General features: G+C 37.1%; 1 protein-coding gene across 1 annotated transcript in view; it reads left to right on the top strand.

The window, feature by feature from the left end:
- Nucleotides 1-18,569, top strand: part of LOC145668693 (formimidoyltransferase-cyclodeaminase-like) — a 133,465-nt gene that overhangs the window by 95,287 nt on the left and 19,609 nt on the right. The window contains exon 5 of the mRNA XM_081736767.1: nucleotides 3,740-3,902. Coding sequence (XP_081592893.1) covers nucleotides 3,740-3,902 — 163 coding nt within the window. The remainder of the gene's footprint in view (nucleotides 1-3,739; nucleotides 3,903-18,569) is intronic.

Below are 18,569 nucleotides of genomic sequence, written 5' to 3'. Positions count from 1 at the left end.
TAAATAAAGGTTTCATTAACGACTTTAAGGTACAATATGGCACGAGCTATTTTACATGAGAAAATCCACAAGGACAAGTTTACTCTTTAGGATATTAGTGAACTTTGTGGTGGACAAACACCGTGTGCGTGGGTTTTCTCGGGGTTCTCCCGTTTCTTCTCACTTTCTTCATTCCACCATTTCATTCATTACTTATCATCACCGTCTCTTTTAGCCTAACCGGCATAACCATGGGACGTAAAACTCAAAGATTTCATTTCATTTCATTTCTTTAGGATATTATTATTATTGCAGTATTATATGCAGTGGAGGTGGATGAAAAACTATATTTCTGAGAACAATAGCCTGGTATTAATATAAATAAATTTTTATGTAAAAGGCTTATTTACATAACCTACCTATATGGATACTAGTAGGAAGTAACCATATTAAATCTACCTTTCCAAAAAGGAAACGACTTCTCTTACGAGATTTATCTGGTAAATTAATAGCAGTGAGCATACCTTACTTACAAACTTTCATTTATCGTATTTTAGCGCCCCAGCGTTCCTACTTTTCTCTACTAATAGGGTTATATGTTTTTTTGAAGTTTAGGTCCTTTTTCAGCACTGGGGCTGTAGGAGACGTAGATCTCCAGACTAAGGCGGTATTCAAACCATATAATGTGTTCAAGTGTTAATGCACTCTCACCGGGAATCAAATCTGAAACTTCGTACACCTAAGTCCTCCTCTCCGGTGTCCTTACATAATTGCCTAACGTGTCTATTAAAATATCATATAAGTTAATTTAGGTCATCCTAAACATGCAAGCTTAATATATTATTTCACAATTTTTATATGTTTTAAACATATTCTGGGCACTTAGCGCTTTACAGATATTAGATCACACAATATTTTTTGACTCTTTCGTGCTCAGTTGCTCAAAAAAGTATCAATTTCATTTTATTTTGTTCCCATTAAAGTTTTAAATCAATAAAACATTGGCTACAAAGGATCAAAATTGGAAGAAATTTCACTTAAGAACTAGGATGTCTCCTATCCAAATATTTATGTTTCAGAATCTTGGGGTACTTCGGCAACAATTTTTATAGAGGTAGTTGGTGAGTACTTCAAATTATATGCCGTAGCCAAATTACCTCTATAAAAAATGTTGCGGAAGTACCCCAGAAGTCTGAAACATGGGTATTTGGATAGGGCACTTATTGGTTCCTAAGTGAAGTCTTGACCCGACTACGGTACGTCCCATAGTTTCTGGGCTATGGATCTTTAAAGTCTATTTTTTTCATGTTTTTGGCAGCCTATAACTCCGAAAGGAAGCGTTTGTGCACCCAGGTTGGTCTATACTTTTCGTCTTACCTTTGTGCCAGGAATCGCCCCCTAAACGTTGTCAGTGTTGTTTGAAACACCCTGTGTATATTATATATACATATCATATACATATATATACATATCGTATATATCATATATATATCATATCTCGAAAATTAGGTCTCTCTAGTTTGGATGTAAAGGTATTACATTGGCATTAAAGTGTTGCTTCACCTTTAATGTGAATCTTCCATGTTTGACTCAAAGCGAACGCAGACTTCTTCTTTATATAAAAAAGAGAAACTTTGTCTTGTCTTATTGACATCGCTTGGGGAAATGCCTCGAGTAAACGAAACTAAATTACGATTTAGAACACGCCGAACACGAGATTACAAGTTCTTCTTCCGTTTGCACTTTCTCCTCCTGAGAACGTACTCCAAGATGAGCTAGAAGCGCCGTTTCTAATCCCTGAAGGTCATCAGTTGATTAAAGATTGGGACTTTTTCTTCAGCGTTTCGGAGAACTACTGTATTTCAAAATTCAGTTGACCTTTTGGCAACTTTGACTTTTCTTGCCATTTCAATAAGTAGCAGATCAGATGATTTCATTCATCGTTGATCGCAATGATTAGGAAATGCTATCTGTATTGTTCAACCACAGAGATTTGTGTGTTACAAGGAAGGATACCTTATTATTCTCCCCCAAAAAGCCTCTGGTTGTGCATACAGAATCAATTATACCTATTATTTTGGACCAGAAGAATATTTTGAAAAATCTCCTTAGAGACTTTTAAGTCCAAAATATCTTCTAACTTCGTTCAACTCGCTTTCGACTTTCTCAGGGGCTTCTGGTTTCTTAAATATTAAAAGCAAACCAAAAGTCTTCTTTCAGGATATGAAAGCATTAATAACTTACTACAATACATATATATTACACATCTACATACGTAATAATAATAATATTTTCCATATACGTATATATAGGTATATATTTTCAGTATGTGTTACCTTTTTGAAACATGGCAGTATGTGAAATTAGGATCATAGGTTGTAGGGGATGTACGAATAAGTTTTTTATAATGAAACAAAAAGTCCATAGAAATCCACTTCTTCATGTTTACGGACGTCCGTTAGTTTCACTGCGTTTATATGAGTATAAGTGGTTGAAAGAACTCAAAGAAAAAATAAGTTAAAATTCACTGTTGTGCAGTAGTATAATCTTAAGTTCTTAAATGTGTGCATCCAGTTACGAACAAATGAAAGTAACAAAGTGAATAAGTAATTTCTCTTGTTTTAATTATTTTAACATGTTTACATGCGTGAAAATGTACTTTAACATTATTTTACATTCTATTGTAAATATTCTCAATTTGCGGTAAGTTAAATAAGTTTAATAAACATACAACAGACGAATTCCATTCGACGAGGAAGTTGCGAAAGATTCTTTGGTGGGGCGAGGCCTCCTATTTGGCGCCCGTGGTTACTCTTCTGCTTCTACATAATTGTAGTGCCCGTTTAGAATTAGAATTAAAAATCTACACTGTTTGCTTGACACACTTCTAGGTAATTATATTGAAGTATGCCAAGCTAGGCTATTCCTCTTTTTGTTATTCAAAGGACATAGTATTCGAAGGATATATTGCTGAAATAACGAATACATCCGAATATGTGAGTAATGAGTATTTGAATTGTCTTGGAATATTCGTACAGAAGGAGTTCCTTCGTAGTAAAATAGTAACGAGGCGGGTCTTTCGACGCGGGCGGCCCGAGTTAGATTTTCCATGAGAGCTCATGTTCGAAGCCCACGATAAGCTTTAGATTCAGATATCATATATCCTTGATGCTGAAAAAGGCATTTAAACTCAAAATCGTGTAAGCGACATACGTAAGTAATGCTAATATATGCATTACAGAACTTCTGGTAAAAATCACATAAAGTTTGATTGCAAAGGCGGGAGGAAGAGCAAAGTATGGATTCATCACAGGCGAACATTCTCTTAAGATGCTTCATCCTGGCGAAACTAATATACCGCTAATTTTACAGTAATTAAGTGATATCTCCCAATAGATAAAAGATAATCGAAATGTGGAACAAGGGCGCCCTAGACAATATCATTTTACATGAGATACCGTTATCACGACTCACTTATCTGCTTTCGATTTCGAGTCATTTTGAAAATCGGCATTTATTTTCGCGTTTCTAAATGGCTGAAAACAGAAAGCCACTAGGTGACTTGTGATAACGGTATCTCATGTAAAATGATATTGTCTAGGGCGCTCTTGTTCCACATTTCGATTATCTTTTATCTATTTGAAGATATCACATAATTAGTGTAAAATTAGCGGTATTTTAATTTCGCCGGGATGAAGACTCTTAATGCCTGGCCCTGATTTTAATAAAATTAAAATCCAATGTTTGATTTTATTTGCAGGATAGCACTTAACCTACGAGAACAAGGCAGAGGTCCACAGTCTCCCGGAAGATTGAAATGCGTTCAGGGCATTGGATGGTGGCTGGACGAAGGCAACATGGCTCAGATCTCGCTCAATCTCACAGACTATGATGTCACGCCGATACATGTTGCCTACGAGGAGGTCAGTAGGTGATACAGTATATTGTTTTATGATAGTAAATTGTGATAAAAATATTTGATTTTAAAAAATGTGTTACAAGCAGGAATGAACACGAGGGGTAACGCGAAGGGATGACATTCCCTTATTAAAAGCTTAAGAAAGAGTAGGAGAAAGAAGGGTGAATCACAGGAAAATGTAAATACGGCGTTCTCTAAGTTCTGAGATTCCATTTCCATCCTGTGATTTCAAAAAGTATTTGCATTATGTTAAAAGTATGTGTGTTACTGTCACGTGCATGTGCTTTATTGTTAGGACTATGTGTATCACTGTTAGGACTTGTGTATTACTGTTATGAGTATGTGTGTCACAGTTAGGATAAGATAAGCGACAATAGACACAACATGCTACATACTGTAATAGTTTTTTTTTTTTTACGTTAACTACATAAATAAATAATATTGTAATATTTTTTGTACCAGATGTTGATAGAGACAAACGGTATACGGGTCATAGTTTTTCTTACCCTTTTTTTATTACAGACTTGATAAAAGGTCTGTACAGACATAGGGTTGCCAGATTTTGTAAACGAAAAACCGGGACACCAATCTCAGACTATATATAAGGAGTCGTTCACATATTACGTAACGTTATTTCTTTTTTTTACCAATTTTTATCCCCTCCCTCCCGCTTGTCACACTTCGTAACGCAAGGCCGAACATCTTCTCCTCTTTGTCACCTAACGCTTTTTGCCTCTTTTATATCAATTTTGCTTATTTTGGATGTTATTACAATAAAAAATTAATTTTAATGGCAGAACTTTCCATTACAAAATCTTTGTATTCTGAATAAATTTGTCGTTAAAAAAAAAAAAAAAACAAATCAAACAAATGGTAGTTCTCTAATGATATTTTAACTTCATAAGGCTGTTTAATTAACCAGTCCTAATTCTTCGATATTATCGTTTTTCCAAGAAAATGCGATTTCTCCAAGAAAATTCAAATCCAAAACACAAAAGTTCAGTACGAGATGAATATCCCATGAACTTAGTTTTCAGTATGTTATTTTACATTGCAAATCGTAAATTGTTCGATTGCATGAAAAAATGCAAAACTCCTTAGAAGAATAGAGGAAGTAATGATTCAAATCGAAAGTTTTGAATCGTATTCTCAGAAATAGCGATACGAGTGGGAACGCGAGGGTATTTTTAAACGGTGGCTACGATCACAAACAACTAACTCCAGAAAAGTTTCGTGTGCCATGCAATGCGGCAATACAAAACGAAGTCTTACACACAGGGTTCGTCACCGGTCATGCTGGTGCCTAGTAGCATCTTCGAATCTGTTCTGCATGGTTCATTTTATAGAGGTTCATAATTTCCCAAAACAATAGCAATATTTATTTATAAAAAAAGAAAATGACTGAATAAAATTATTTGTTTGAAAGATTGCATGTAAACCCGAGAATAAAAATAAAAATTACAGCAAAATATATGCATTACGTAACGAAAACGTAAACCACCACCCCCTCTCTTGTCACATTTCGTAGCCCAATGCCGAACCCCTCTCCCTATCTTGTCGCGTTACGTAATATGTGGACGACCCCTAAGGTCAGGTTTCCTACTCATTTGGCCAGAGTAAATTAATTAGCTTTCTTTTCCCGGTTACTACTCACAATTTTCTGGTTCATTCTATACATAATTAACACAAGAGATTTATAAAGAATGCGAAAAGGTAATGTAAGAAGAGTTGGTTGGCGTCCCTTATTTCGAATTTCGATTTGTTGTGTTTAACGGGTCCTAAATATTCGCCAATTATGACAAATCCTCCCACTTATGATTGAAGAGATACCCCATGGGGAATTGCCGCCGTTGTCCGTCTCCGCAGCGAAAGGGCCACCCGCGACTGTCCGATTCGCGGAAAATATGCTACGAAATAGGGATGCGCACGAGACGAGTCGAGACAGGATTTTCCTGACAAAATTCGAGTCGAGACACGGCTCTCCAAATAGAAAAATATACATTTTTCGACTCGAGACATCACTTTTACAGCACATTTTCGAGACGAGACAGTCACAAATCTTGTCTCGTGCGCATACCTACTATGAAAGTAACCGTGCCCGCACAATAACGTCAAACAACTTCCCAGAGGTTGATTTTGGGTCGGCAAAGGCATGGCAAACCTACAACATTGATTATAAAAAGTCGTGGGAAAGACAACATTCTGGCGGTTGATTGACGGTCGACAAAACGGCAACGCACAGTGGTCGGAAACAGGGAAAAAGTGGTCAAAAATCGATTTTGTCAGCTTCGCCGCCTATGAAATCGGTATTGATATTTGATTAGATCTATAAGTATCTCTCCTGCTTCCAAACCCGGAGTTTCAGGATATAAGAATATTTTCGCTGTCCATAAAATGCATGTAAACATGAACAAATAAAAATACCGAGAAATCAGTAAAAATTGAATCGAACAATATGATATGTTTTAACCATTTATATCGTTTCTGAGGTCGATAAAAGTGGTTGAATAATACATTGGACTCAAATACTGCGTGTCTAGTGAAGAGTTTTATTTGTTATCCATTGCCATATCATTTATATGATAGCTTTGTTAGTGTTACCGAAGAGTTACATATACGCTGATATTAGTAGCCCTGAAGTGTAAGCTTATCCTTGCTTATCTGCAAAACAAGGTTTATTGAGTTGACCATGAGTAGTAAGTACAAAGGTTGAGCATTGGAACTAGCCGCAGCCAAGTGCAGCTGAATGACTCAGCCCCATCTAACTGGAAATGCGTGACGAGTAATGTTATTGTGGTTGCAATCGAGATCCGCTATCTGAGCCTAAAATGGGGAATGACATATTGTCTTGTACGTAATTTGGATTGCCCTTCGTCCCTGAATCAAAAATGTAGTGAAAGCCTCATACATATTGCAGTGATATATACGACATTCTCATATCAGTCATATAGAGCTGCTGTATATTATACGTCACTGCACTAGTATATAAGAAGATTCTATACTGAATCTTGTAATCTACCGAAGCAACGTAATCTTGAACTAAAGTACATTCCAGTAAGTATTAGTGTTTCTTCGAAGCTGGTGTGAGTACAAAACCGCGAACTTTAATTTTGTATTCTAAGGCCACACATACATTTGTTTTACACATTCTTTTTATTAGCTGCACATACAATTAGAGAGAGAGCACATTGAACCTGTAACCGCCTCTTGGATGCATATTAACACTTGTCATAACTTCGTACTGGCTAGTGATGCCCAATTCACATAAGGTGTCAATATGTTGTTTCCAATTTATAAACTGTATATATGGTTGACGATGGTGGATTTCAAGATGGCGGCTTTCATTGTTCTGTGTCCTCCTCAATTTCTCTTCACATTTATTATTCCTCTACATTGTTCCTTTGGTTATATTTTACAGTATTTAACTTTGTGCTGGAATACGCTATAAGGAAAATCAAAGATAGCAACCAGGGCCTAGAGTTGAACGGTATTCACCAGGTGATGGCATATGCTGATGATGTAAATTTAATAGGGGATGATAGGAGAACAGTAGAAATAAATGCAGAGATCTTATTAAACGCTTGCAGGGACATGGGTTTAGAAGTAAATGCAGAGAAAACTAAATACATGGAAGTGCGTCGGGACCGTAATACGACAAATTGTGGGGGCGTTAAAATATTAAATAATACTTTTGATAAAGTGGATACTTTCAAATATTTAGGATCAATATTAACAGATGAAAATCATATTCACGAAGAAATTAAATGTCGACTAAAAGCAGGGAATTCGTGTTACTATTCGGTTCAAAATCTCTTGTCGTCGCGAATTCTGTCGAAAAATTTGAAGCTTAAAATATATAAAACGATAATCATGCCTGTTGTTCTGTATGGTTGCGAAACATGGTCACTTACTCAGAGGGAAGAACATAGACTGAAAGTATTTGAGAACAGGATCCTGAGAAGAATATTCGGACCCAAGAGGAACGAGAATGGGGAATGGCGGAAACTTCATAACGAAGAACTACATAGTTTATACGGTTTACCCAACATTGTTAGGGTCGTCAAGTCTAGGAGGCTTAGGTGGGCAGGTCATGTAGCTAGAATGGAAGAAAGTAGAAATGCTTTCAAAGCCTTGACTGGAAGACCCATAGGAAAACGACCATTAGGAAGACCTAGGCGCAGATGGGAGGATAATATTAAGATGGATCTCGCAGAGATAGGAATACAAAGTAGAAACTGGATGCAATTAGCTAAGGATAGAAGTCAGTGGAGAGCTTTTGTGAACGCGGCACTGAACCTGCGGGTTCCATAGGCCATAGAGTTAGTTAGTTAGTTAGTTAGTATTTGACATTTATGAGAGGGGTTTCCACACTTTTGTATCACCCTGTATGTACAACTGCACGTATTGCCACACGGGTTCTTCGAATCACTTTCGCAGTAATTGCAATCGATTTAGAAAGGACAATTACATATAGAACAATAGAGAGAGGTTCGTCAACTTGCATTGTTACGGAATACACTAACTTATTTTTGTCCACTTTTTCCAAGTTTCCGACCACTGTGCGACGTAGCGGTAGGCAGTATGACGTTTCGAAGGCTGATTTAGGGTCGAAAATTAGGCGGCCTAGCGGCTAAGTCGTCTCGAAAACGACGGCGACACAGAGACTCTCAGTTTCTTCGGCAGAGAGTCGGATCTGTGACCAGCCCTGCAGCGATGTCGCGTCTCTGCCGACATACAGTCGACAAAGGGTCGGAACAGGGTCGGAGGCTACCTGTCGCCTCTGATCCGAGGCGGCAAAAAGATTTTTTTATCTATACATAGTCGTACATGATCCGTACTGGCAGCCCGCCACCGTTGGCTGTGGCCCTCCCACTTTTCGACCGCGATTTCCCCATGGGGATACTTTTTTCTTTGTTGCGTCATCACCTGAGTCAGAAACACTGCACTAAAAGAAATACAAGTTTAGTATTTAGCAAGAAAACCTATCTTTACGCCAAATTCAGAACGATAAACAAAAACTAAATCTCTTGAAAGACTTGCAGGCTCTCAAAAAAAATTGGCAGAAAACAAAATCCAGTATCAAAATTAAACAAGACACATACCTTTATGTGTTTAACTGCCATTTCTTGTGCTAGAGTAAGTTTTTACGGAATTTTAGCCCGAAAATTACTGAAAATTTTATCAGATAAGGGAAAAAGTTGTAAATCCAAAATTATTGAACGTGTGCACATCTTTAGAAATATTTATCCATACATGGGGAAATATATTAAGGACAATTCAGTTCTCAGAAGAATTTGTGCCTAAGAAGACGACAGACACGAAAAAATAGACAGTTTAAATGTAGTTAACATGCAGCGACTGAGAGCAGTATCGCCATTGTTAATTAAAGTTCTAACAATGAAGCAGTTTGCGCTGTCGATTGAAGTATGCGTAACTAGTAGTTAAAACCAGTAATATGAAAAAATACGTTCTTTTCTATCGAAAGTGATATTCAAGAAATTATTTACATAACATATATGCCCCTCTTGAATGTTTTTTTTAAATCCTTTTTTCCCCTCAGGAAGTTAAACAACCCATAGGACGAAAGAATGGACGTATTTGTTGTTTGTTTAGCAAAATTAATTGGTTACACAAATCTTCCGAAAACCTTTCGTTTTTAGGTGAGACACTATTCTTGCAGGTTGTTTTCGAATTCAGTGTGAAGAAGGAAAACTGGGACAAACAGGCATCCCGAAAGCCTTTTTCGGGACAGTTAGTTATTTCATAGAAAACCGGGACTTCTGACAACCCTATACAGAACAGACTATAATACAATTTTCTGACAGAAAAAGATCACGGTTTTTTAAATGTCCTTTAATATAATTGTTGTGAGGTAAGAAGTATTTAAAAAGGAATCTCTCTGCCCATAGCAGCTGAGAGAGGTTAAGCTGGGGAGGAAGTTGTAGCGTATAACAGCTGAGACAGGTTATTCTGGGGAGAAAGTTCTAGCCCACAACAGCTGGAACAAAGATTTTCAACCCATAGCAACCAAGAAGAGTAGAGGAGTCTAGTCAACAGCAACCGGAGAGGCTAAGATAATTATCAGCCCACAGCAGCCAGAGAGGGTTCAGGTAGCTTTTCATCCCCCAACAAGCGAAGAAGGTGAGGTGAGAGTGACTAGTCTCAGTAGTAGACTGATGGGTATCCTGCAGTGTTGCCAAGAAGTTGATACAAAAAGTCGCTAAATAGGAGATGAAATGACTCCAATTTTGGGTGAAAAGTCGCATGTATATAATGTGTGTGTGTGTGTGTGTGTGTGTGTGTGTGTGTGTGTGTGTGTGTGTGTGTATAAAATACGTGATCAATTCAAGCCATACACTGTGATCTATATACGCTAAAAGAACGTATATGAAAGACTTATATGCAGGGTCGGATTTAGGGGGTGCAAAGGTGCACATGCACCCCTCTTCGTTGCAAATAAACACTAAGTAAAGTGAGAAGGTAGCAGAAGAAAATAGTAACACTTTCCAAAAAATTCTGCTGTCATGTTTCCGTTTGAGCTTAAAACAAAGGGAAGTTTTGCAAAATTGATAGTTTAAGTCAATTTTCAAAAGTTGAAAGAAAAGGATTTACTGAGAACAGATACTTAGCCCATGGCTAATCATAAGCGTTCGCCACGCGTTTTTATTACTCATGCGTACGCTTGAAATACTCTGACCATGTATTTAAATGTGGGTGGCTAATCACAAACGCGAAAGCAATAAAAATGCAGAGAAAACGTCAGCTGGAGCGTATTTGGTGCGTATAGACCGCCTGCTGTTTAAAAGATGTCTAAAGAAAGGAAAAAAGGAAAGACGTGTTGCTAGGCAAGGGGATTTTAGCAAGAAACAGCTGCTTGTAAGATGCTTTGTGCAGAGTATTGGAACTCTACTATTATAGACCTGGACCTGGCAAAAAAGATATGGAAACTCTGACTGGTTCGCAGTATGTTTTATAGCTCTGGAGAAAGTAAACTTACCGAATAGCCACCATGGTCGCGTTCGCTACGGGTGCTAACGTTTCGAAAACACATTCACAAGTAGCCTAACCCTTAGCATTTCCAGGGCATTTCCTCACTCACACTACAGATGCCTAAAGGCATTTAAAAAATTCCAACTGAATTCAAATGTACTGGTAGTTATTGGTGCACTCCCCCTCAGAAAATCCTAGATCCGACCCTGATATATATATAACTTTATGATGAATTTTGCTTCAACAAAGTCAAAAATAATTTTACTTCACTTCTACTCACGCCTCAACAGATAATCTGTTTGCTATCGTAAATGAAATATGTGTGCTTCTAAACGGAAGCTCTCTAAACTAAAGGATATTAAAAGCTGGAGTTGGTCCCCGCTAGAAGGTAAGAGATAACAGCAATCAAAGCGGGAATATGGAGATAAATGTTATGTACTTTCTCAGCTCGTCAATATCTGCACTGGTTCAAATAAGCAAAAGGAAAATAAACATATACCTAAACTGCTTCGAGTTAATAGTACTTATTTTATGATAAGTTGTTCGCTGTACAAAAGTCGCTAGATTTGTAAATAAGTCGCCAAATCGTCATTTCAAAATCACCAAAAAAGTCGCTAATCGGAAAAATTATTTTTTGTCGCTATTCTGGAATGCGAATCCCCTAGATTTAGCGACTTTTCCCCCAAATTGGCAACACTGGTGTCCTGCGGCTCCTGGAAGTCCGGCTGCCCTCCGACTTCCCGAATGATGTCGCTACTGTCCAACTTCGAATCACGTGCTAGTACGTTGATGTTTGGCGCGCTGCCTGTCTTGATGTTTACGATTAGGGATGCGCACGAGACGAGTCGAGACAGTACTTTCCTCATAAAATTCGAGTCCAGACACGGCTCTTCCAATAGAGAAATATACATTTTTCGAGTCGAAACATCACTTTTACAGCATATTTTCGAGACGAGACAGCCACAAATCTTGTCTTGTGCGCATCCCTATTTACGATGAACCCGTGTTGGTGATGAGCACATTGTGAGGATATTACAAAATGTTCTAGTAGAATGAAAATCATTAGTAGTTGTTGTTGGTAACTAACGACATTCATTTTGACGCAATATAAAACATTTTTCTAAATTTTCTCGAAAAGTATGCATGAAAATTTACCGTCGAGCAGGTCATTTTGCTTATTTCGATGTAACATATCAATGGATGGATAATATTATAGTTAATCACAAATTAAAGTTTAAATGCCAATCATAGATTTGGGCTGTAGCTCATTAACCGTATTGTTGTATACTATCGTCTTCCTAGTGCCATAATGAAAAACTTCATGAGGTTAGGCTTTATCATCAGTTTCATCTAAATAGGTCGCATGGTTATCATATCGTCACATGAGAACCAGAGGAACATAACTCCATTTTCGTAGGTTTACAGGCGGGAGAACAAAAATATTATTTTCTTAGAAAGATGTGTTTTTAATAGGATGGTAACAGTGACGACGCCAGCTTTAATTTCGTAGGAGGGAAAAGGAGGGGCAAATATATATTTTTGGGGGGCAGCTATTTTTCATGCCAAAAATATAATATATAGTATAGTTATATTATGTTTGACTTACATTACAGTATAACGTGTATTTCGTTGTTGTTTCCAGCCCCCGCCAAGTGAACTTTGTGGTGGACAAACACCGTGCTCGTGGGTTTTCTCGGGGTTCTCCCGTTTCCTCCCACTTTCTTCATTCCACCATTTCACTCATCTCTCATTATCACCGTCTCCTTTAACCTAACCGGCATAACCGTGGGACGTAAAACTCAAAGATTTCATTTCATTTCATTTTCGTTGTTGTTCATTATCAATTACAGTAAAAAAAAAAAAAAAAAAAAATGTATGAGACTTCTATGTAAAATGGGTTCTACACGTAGCATTACATTGTGAACGGAACTCATTACTATGGTTGTTTTCATCACTTACAACGGCAACACTGGAAGAGCTGTGTACACAAATGGACTTCGCATTGTCCTCACATTTATCCTCGTCTTTTCCATTGACAGTCTTGGGATGCTACTGTAAACTATTGTGGTCATTTACAATGGAAATTTTCGAAAACACTACGGACACAAGTAAACATTACACCATCCACACACATGCATCTTGTTTTTCTCTTGTATGGAGAATCCTTGTGCTCGAACATTTGGAGCTTCTTTCCGATTATCGCGATAAGTCTGGCTAATTCGTGGAATCGAAGAGAAAATATTATGAGTCAATTGCAGGTAGAAATATGTAAGTAAAAAATTAATTACGCTTTTTTTTACTGGATAAATATAATATTATAACCTAGGCCTGCACCAAGAAATTTTTGTTCCAAGCTTTGGGGTGTTCCAACACTACAAGCCACTACGTCTATGTACTATTAAACGTGTATTATTCTGTACCCGAACAGCCGATAAGTAGCTGTAAAATACTTCCTATATTTTTAGAAATATTATAGAATTAGATTTTTTTATAAGAGAAAGAGTACAGATGAAGTGTAGAATCAAATTTTCATGCCGCATCATCATTTTCATGTTCAACAAGTAAAGTTTTATTGACAAAATTTAGAAATATATGTTGGGTTAGGAAGTTTTTTTTTTGGGGGGGGGTGGACTTCACTCGTCTGTGCGCCCCTACTACAATCGGCATTGTCAAATTTATCTACATTCGCTCTCCACAAACCAAGTAAATTTATTATCATCAACAGAGATATTTATAGCCGAAGCCGAAAGTAAATAAATAAGTACCACCATTTCATACCATTACTACGGAACTTTTTAGTACGTACTGAAAACGTTCCTAGCTGCATGGAAGCCTCATTTAAGGTTACAAGTTTAAATAGCATAAAAAGTATCATTTCTAGTACGTACGATAAAAACAGTTATAGACCGCTATTTTTGAATCTTTAGAAATATAAAACTATTTTTTTCCCTTCGGATTGTTTTCCATTTTATCAAAACTACTTCAAATAAAATAGCAGCTTGAAACCAGTAAGGAACGCATGCTCTAAATGCATAACATTGAGTAACATGGGGATAATACAGTACATTCCATTTTGCGAGCAACTTACCTGAGGCCTTCATGGATCCGTGGAAGAAAAATCTCGTAACATCGACTAACTTTGAGATGTTAGAAATATAAATAATATTAGCGCCTCATATGAAGTTGTTATGCACGAAAGGGTTAATAATGAAGTTCTTATTGCGTTTTCAGACCTGTCTGAAATGATTATGTGTGCCCAACCAGCGAACTTTAAGAACATCGAGATCACAGCTCTCATAAAGAGGTAAATTTATGAGGAAACCAGTGAAACAATATGGGACTCTCTTCCGTTATACAAAATGGTGAAAAAATAAGTGGTACAGGATTTAAAAGTGGTGATTTCTCAACACATGATGCTTTACATCCAGGATAACCAAAAGCAGTGACTGTCCCTGAAATCATGGATGCAATTCGTGACATTATTCTTGAAAATTGCAAATATTTTCAGCACAATCTTTTGATTGTGTGTCAAAGATTGTGGGCATTTTTGTGGAACATGTCTGTAGCATAATTCATAATGACTTGGGCATGCGCAAGTTCTCGGCATATTGGGTTCCCAAAAAAACTATCAGGAGATTAAACGAGTGAAAGAGTGACGACGTCAATGGAAATCTTCTCCCATTTTGATGATGATGCACATCAACTTCTGTCACGAATAGTAACCATGGACGAAATGTGGTTGTTGTCGGTTAAAAGTGGAACTGAAAAGGTAGGGGGATGGCGCATAACGTCACGCCATCAACTTTGTCTATCATTGCCCATTGTAATTCTTTTAGAAAATGGGGGGACGCCACAGATATTCTCTGGAAGCGAGGGGCGAAGTCACTCCGCGTTCCCCTCTCTTTTACCCCTGGTTGTACTGCTACGATTCTGAAACAAAACAACAGTCAATGGAGTGGTAGCATAACATTTTCCCTCGCCCCAAGGAGTTCAAGAGACAGAAGTAGGTTGAGAAAGTGTTTATAGCATTCTTCTGGGATAAGGACGGAGTCGTACTCATAGATTACCTGCCCAAGCGTCAGACATTTAATGCAAAATCTCAGCATTACTCACAAAACAAAGAAAAATTGAAAATACAACGCCGCGGAAAATGAAAAGAAAGCAATTTCGTTCCTTCAGAAGAATACACCTTTTCATCAAACACTGCAAGCACAACTGACCTTGAATGATCTAGGATTTCAAAGTCTAGATCATCCTCCTCCTTATTCCCCAGATTTAGCTCTGTCTTACTATTACTGATTTCGCAAACTGTAACACTCGAAAGGATGCCATTTTAGGTTTCATAAGGATGATACTACGAACAATGGTGCGAGAAAGTTCCAGATTTTTTGAACTGGTCTGCAAAAACTGGAGCACTGTACAAGGAAGTGTATTGAACCTCGGCGAAAGTATATAGAATAACTAAAATTTTACTATTCCACGTACGAATTCTCTAGCAGTTCCTCGTACATTTCTACTCAATAGGTAGACGTTACATCAGTGTTTTGAACCAAATCACGTAAATCTGTGATGAAAGTCTCTATATACAAAGGTTACTTTTAGATCATGTTCGAATTGGCCTCATAAAAATCCCAGAACAAATCTCCTGAGAGTTATTTACACATGAATCATAAAAGATTCTACCCATTTGAAATTCTTGGGGGCGCGGTGGCTCAGTGGTAGAGGGTTCACCTCCGGTGCTTGGGACGCTGGTTCGATCCCAGCTCACGCCGTGTGGACTTTGTGGTGGACAAACACCGTGCTCGTAGGTTTTCTCGGAGTTCTCCCGTTTCCTCCCACTTTCTTCATTCCACCATTTCATTCATTTATCATCATCACCGTCTCCTTTAGCCTAACCGGCATAATTGTGGAACTAAAACTCATAGATTTCATTTCATTTTTTTTTTCATTTGAAATTTTTAGTATGTATTAAGAATTATTCGATGAACAAACCTTCACCCTAACCACCTGGCGGGGAAACACAAAATAATATAAAATAATTGAAAATCGAAAACTGATTCGCGATGGCAACAAGTAGGTTAATGAATTTTCTATTTTTGAAAAAAAAAAAAAACATTTATGGAAGAATGTATCCATATAAGAATGATACATATAAGATACTTTTTCTTTCTTTGATAAATTTACTTTTTTCGCCTTAAATAAAATTCATGTTTTCTATAAAACTGATACTGTTCACAATTCACTGAATGTAATAATGTGCCACTGGTGTTAATATTATTCATATTACGATATTTTTAGACAAAGGTGTCGTTCAGGTTAGGTCTACTGTATTAACAAAATATCCCTCTTTTAATCACTTTCAAGCTATGAATGTCATGATAGCAATTGTTATAGTTTATTATATTTTTCATCTACTTCCTGAATTGTTAATTCACTATGGCTATGTTAATATCTTATTTAATACATAGAACAGAACACATTTCTAGAAACATATTTCTATCATATGAAACATAAAATAGATCAGAGATTTGACACTGAGAAATTCGTAAGTAAACCTGAGGTCTTGTTAGAGAGCAATTCTGCTTCCATCCAGTGATGCCATTTATCTGTAGACTATAAAATAAAATAAAATTTTAAAAGTACATTAAATATTTAGATATGTTATTCAAGCAATAAAAGCATGTGTGGAGCATGAAGTACTACATACGTAGTGACAAGGTGGAATAAGTTTACATCTTTTGAAACTGCCAATTGTCATACAGGTATTGTCATCCTCTCCATTGTATTTTATGGTATGCTTGAGGGCATCAAGTATAGATGTCACGTAGATTAATGTGTCTCCGCAATTAAAAAAATAGGTACAATTGCATCCATAGAGTCTTCGCCCCGCAATACAAAAAGAGCCTTCCTCTTTATGTAGTGTGGAAATCTTCATTTCTGCAGTTAAATAGACACTTAATTATTATTTTTATTAAAGGTTTGTGGAGTTTCAAAGGTAGAATGAACAGCATTCTTCATTTATGTAATTATATGTACAGACATTATTTATTAAGATAATATATAAACATATGGACATTTGCATCTTACAATTATTGATATCTTATTACAGCTATTTTATTCAGTGTTGTGTTACCCCACAGAACTCTTTGAAAATTATACTTAGAAGATATATAGTTTATTAAGTCAAAATCAACTACTATAGTTTGATGAGCTCTTGGAAACGTAAACAATCAAAAGTAGGCTAACAAGAACATACACAATAGACAAAGAATTTGAGACTTTCCAATGAGACGCAACGCAACCTTTTGTATTTGAGTACTGGAGTATAGCACTAGCAAGGTCCTTCCTAACTACCTTTCTGATTGATCTTTCCAGAAACATCAGAACGCATTCATGAATATATCCTTTTATGCTTCGAAGAAATAAGAATATACTTCAATATACACGTATTTTCCAGTATATCGTTCCCGATGGCGTACACTAGGAGCATAGGAGTAAAGTTAATTACAATATAAGGAAGTTTCAAGCTAGACAGGTGACTAAATAAACAGGTTTTACTTTATTTATTATTATTTTTATTGGTTGGGTGGTTATTGAAGTTTAGCGTTCCCTTATCAGCACCGAGGCTATGTGAGACATCAATATACAATTTAAGGTGGATTCTGAATCACCGTAGTACGTTCAAATTTATCAGTGTTCTTCCACTGAGAATCAAACGCGAGACCCCGTGCACCTAAGGTACGCGCTAGCCACTAAATCGGCAAGAAGGAATATTATTATTATTGTTTCAGAGTTTCCATGTTTAGTGTCTTATAGGAAAAAGAACTGATATAAATACAGTAGAACCCAGGGGCGGATCTAGGACCGACTTCTGGGGGGGCGGTGGGTTGTCATACTGATACTTTAAGGGCTCCAAACTTTGGGATGGGTTTTATTTATATACAGGGTGTTTCAGATAAAACGTCCAGTGCTTATAAATCCGAAACGGCTGAGAAAAAAAAGATGAAACAAAAACTGAGATAGGAAAATGTCATAGGGCGCATCACATGGTGTTGTTGTGGTGACCCCCAGGGCCCTCCTTCAAGGGGGCTCAGGGGCCAACTTCAAATTTTCAAATAGGAACATGTATCGATTCATACCTCATTCAATAGTACTTGAAAAACGAAACAACTTTTGTAGGAAACAATTTTCGATTTGGGCCACCGTTTTTAAATGGCCGCAAAAAGTGGGTCCTATATCAGATAAAACGTCCATGCTTATAAATCCGAAATGGCTGAGAATAAAAAGATAAAACAAAAACTGAGATAGGAAAATGTCATAGGGCGCATCATATGGTGTTGTCGTGGTGACCCCCAGGGTCAAATTTTCAAATGGGAACATGTATTGATTCATACCTCATTTAATAGTCCTTGAAAAACGAAACAACTTTTGTAGGAAACAATTTTCGATTTGGGGCACCGTTTTCAAAATGGAAGCAAAAAGTCCTGTGTCAGTTTGAAGTTGGCACCAAGGCCCCCTTCACTGAGTTTCCTGAAGGTCACCACAACAACATCACTTGATATGCTTTATCATCGTTTCTATCTCAGTTTTTGTTTCATCTCTGTATTATCCGCCGTTTCTGATTTAGGCCTATAAGCACTGGACGTTTTATCTGATACAGAACCCACTTTTTGCGGCCATT

This window comes from Thermobia domestica, chromosome 13 (genome assembly GCF_964235325.1).
Source record: "Thermobia domestica chromosome 13, izTheDome1.hap1.1, whole genome shotgun sequence".
NCBI classification, from domain to species: Eukaryota; Metazoa; Arthropoda; class Insecta; order Zygentoma; family Lepismatidae; genus Thermobia; species Thermobia domestica.
This window is presented reverse-complemented; position numbering and strand designations above follow the sequence as displayed.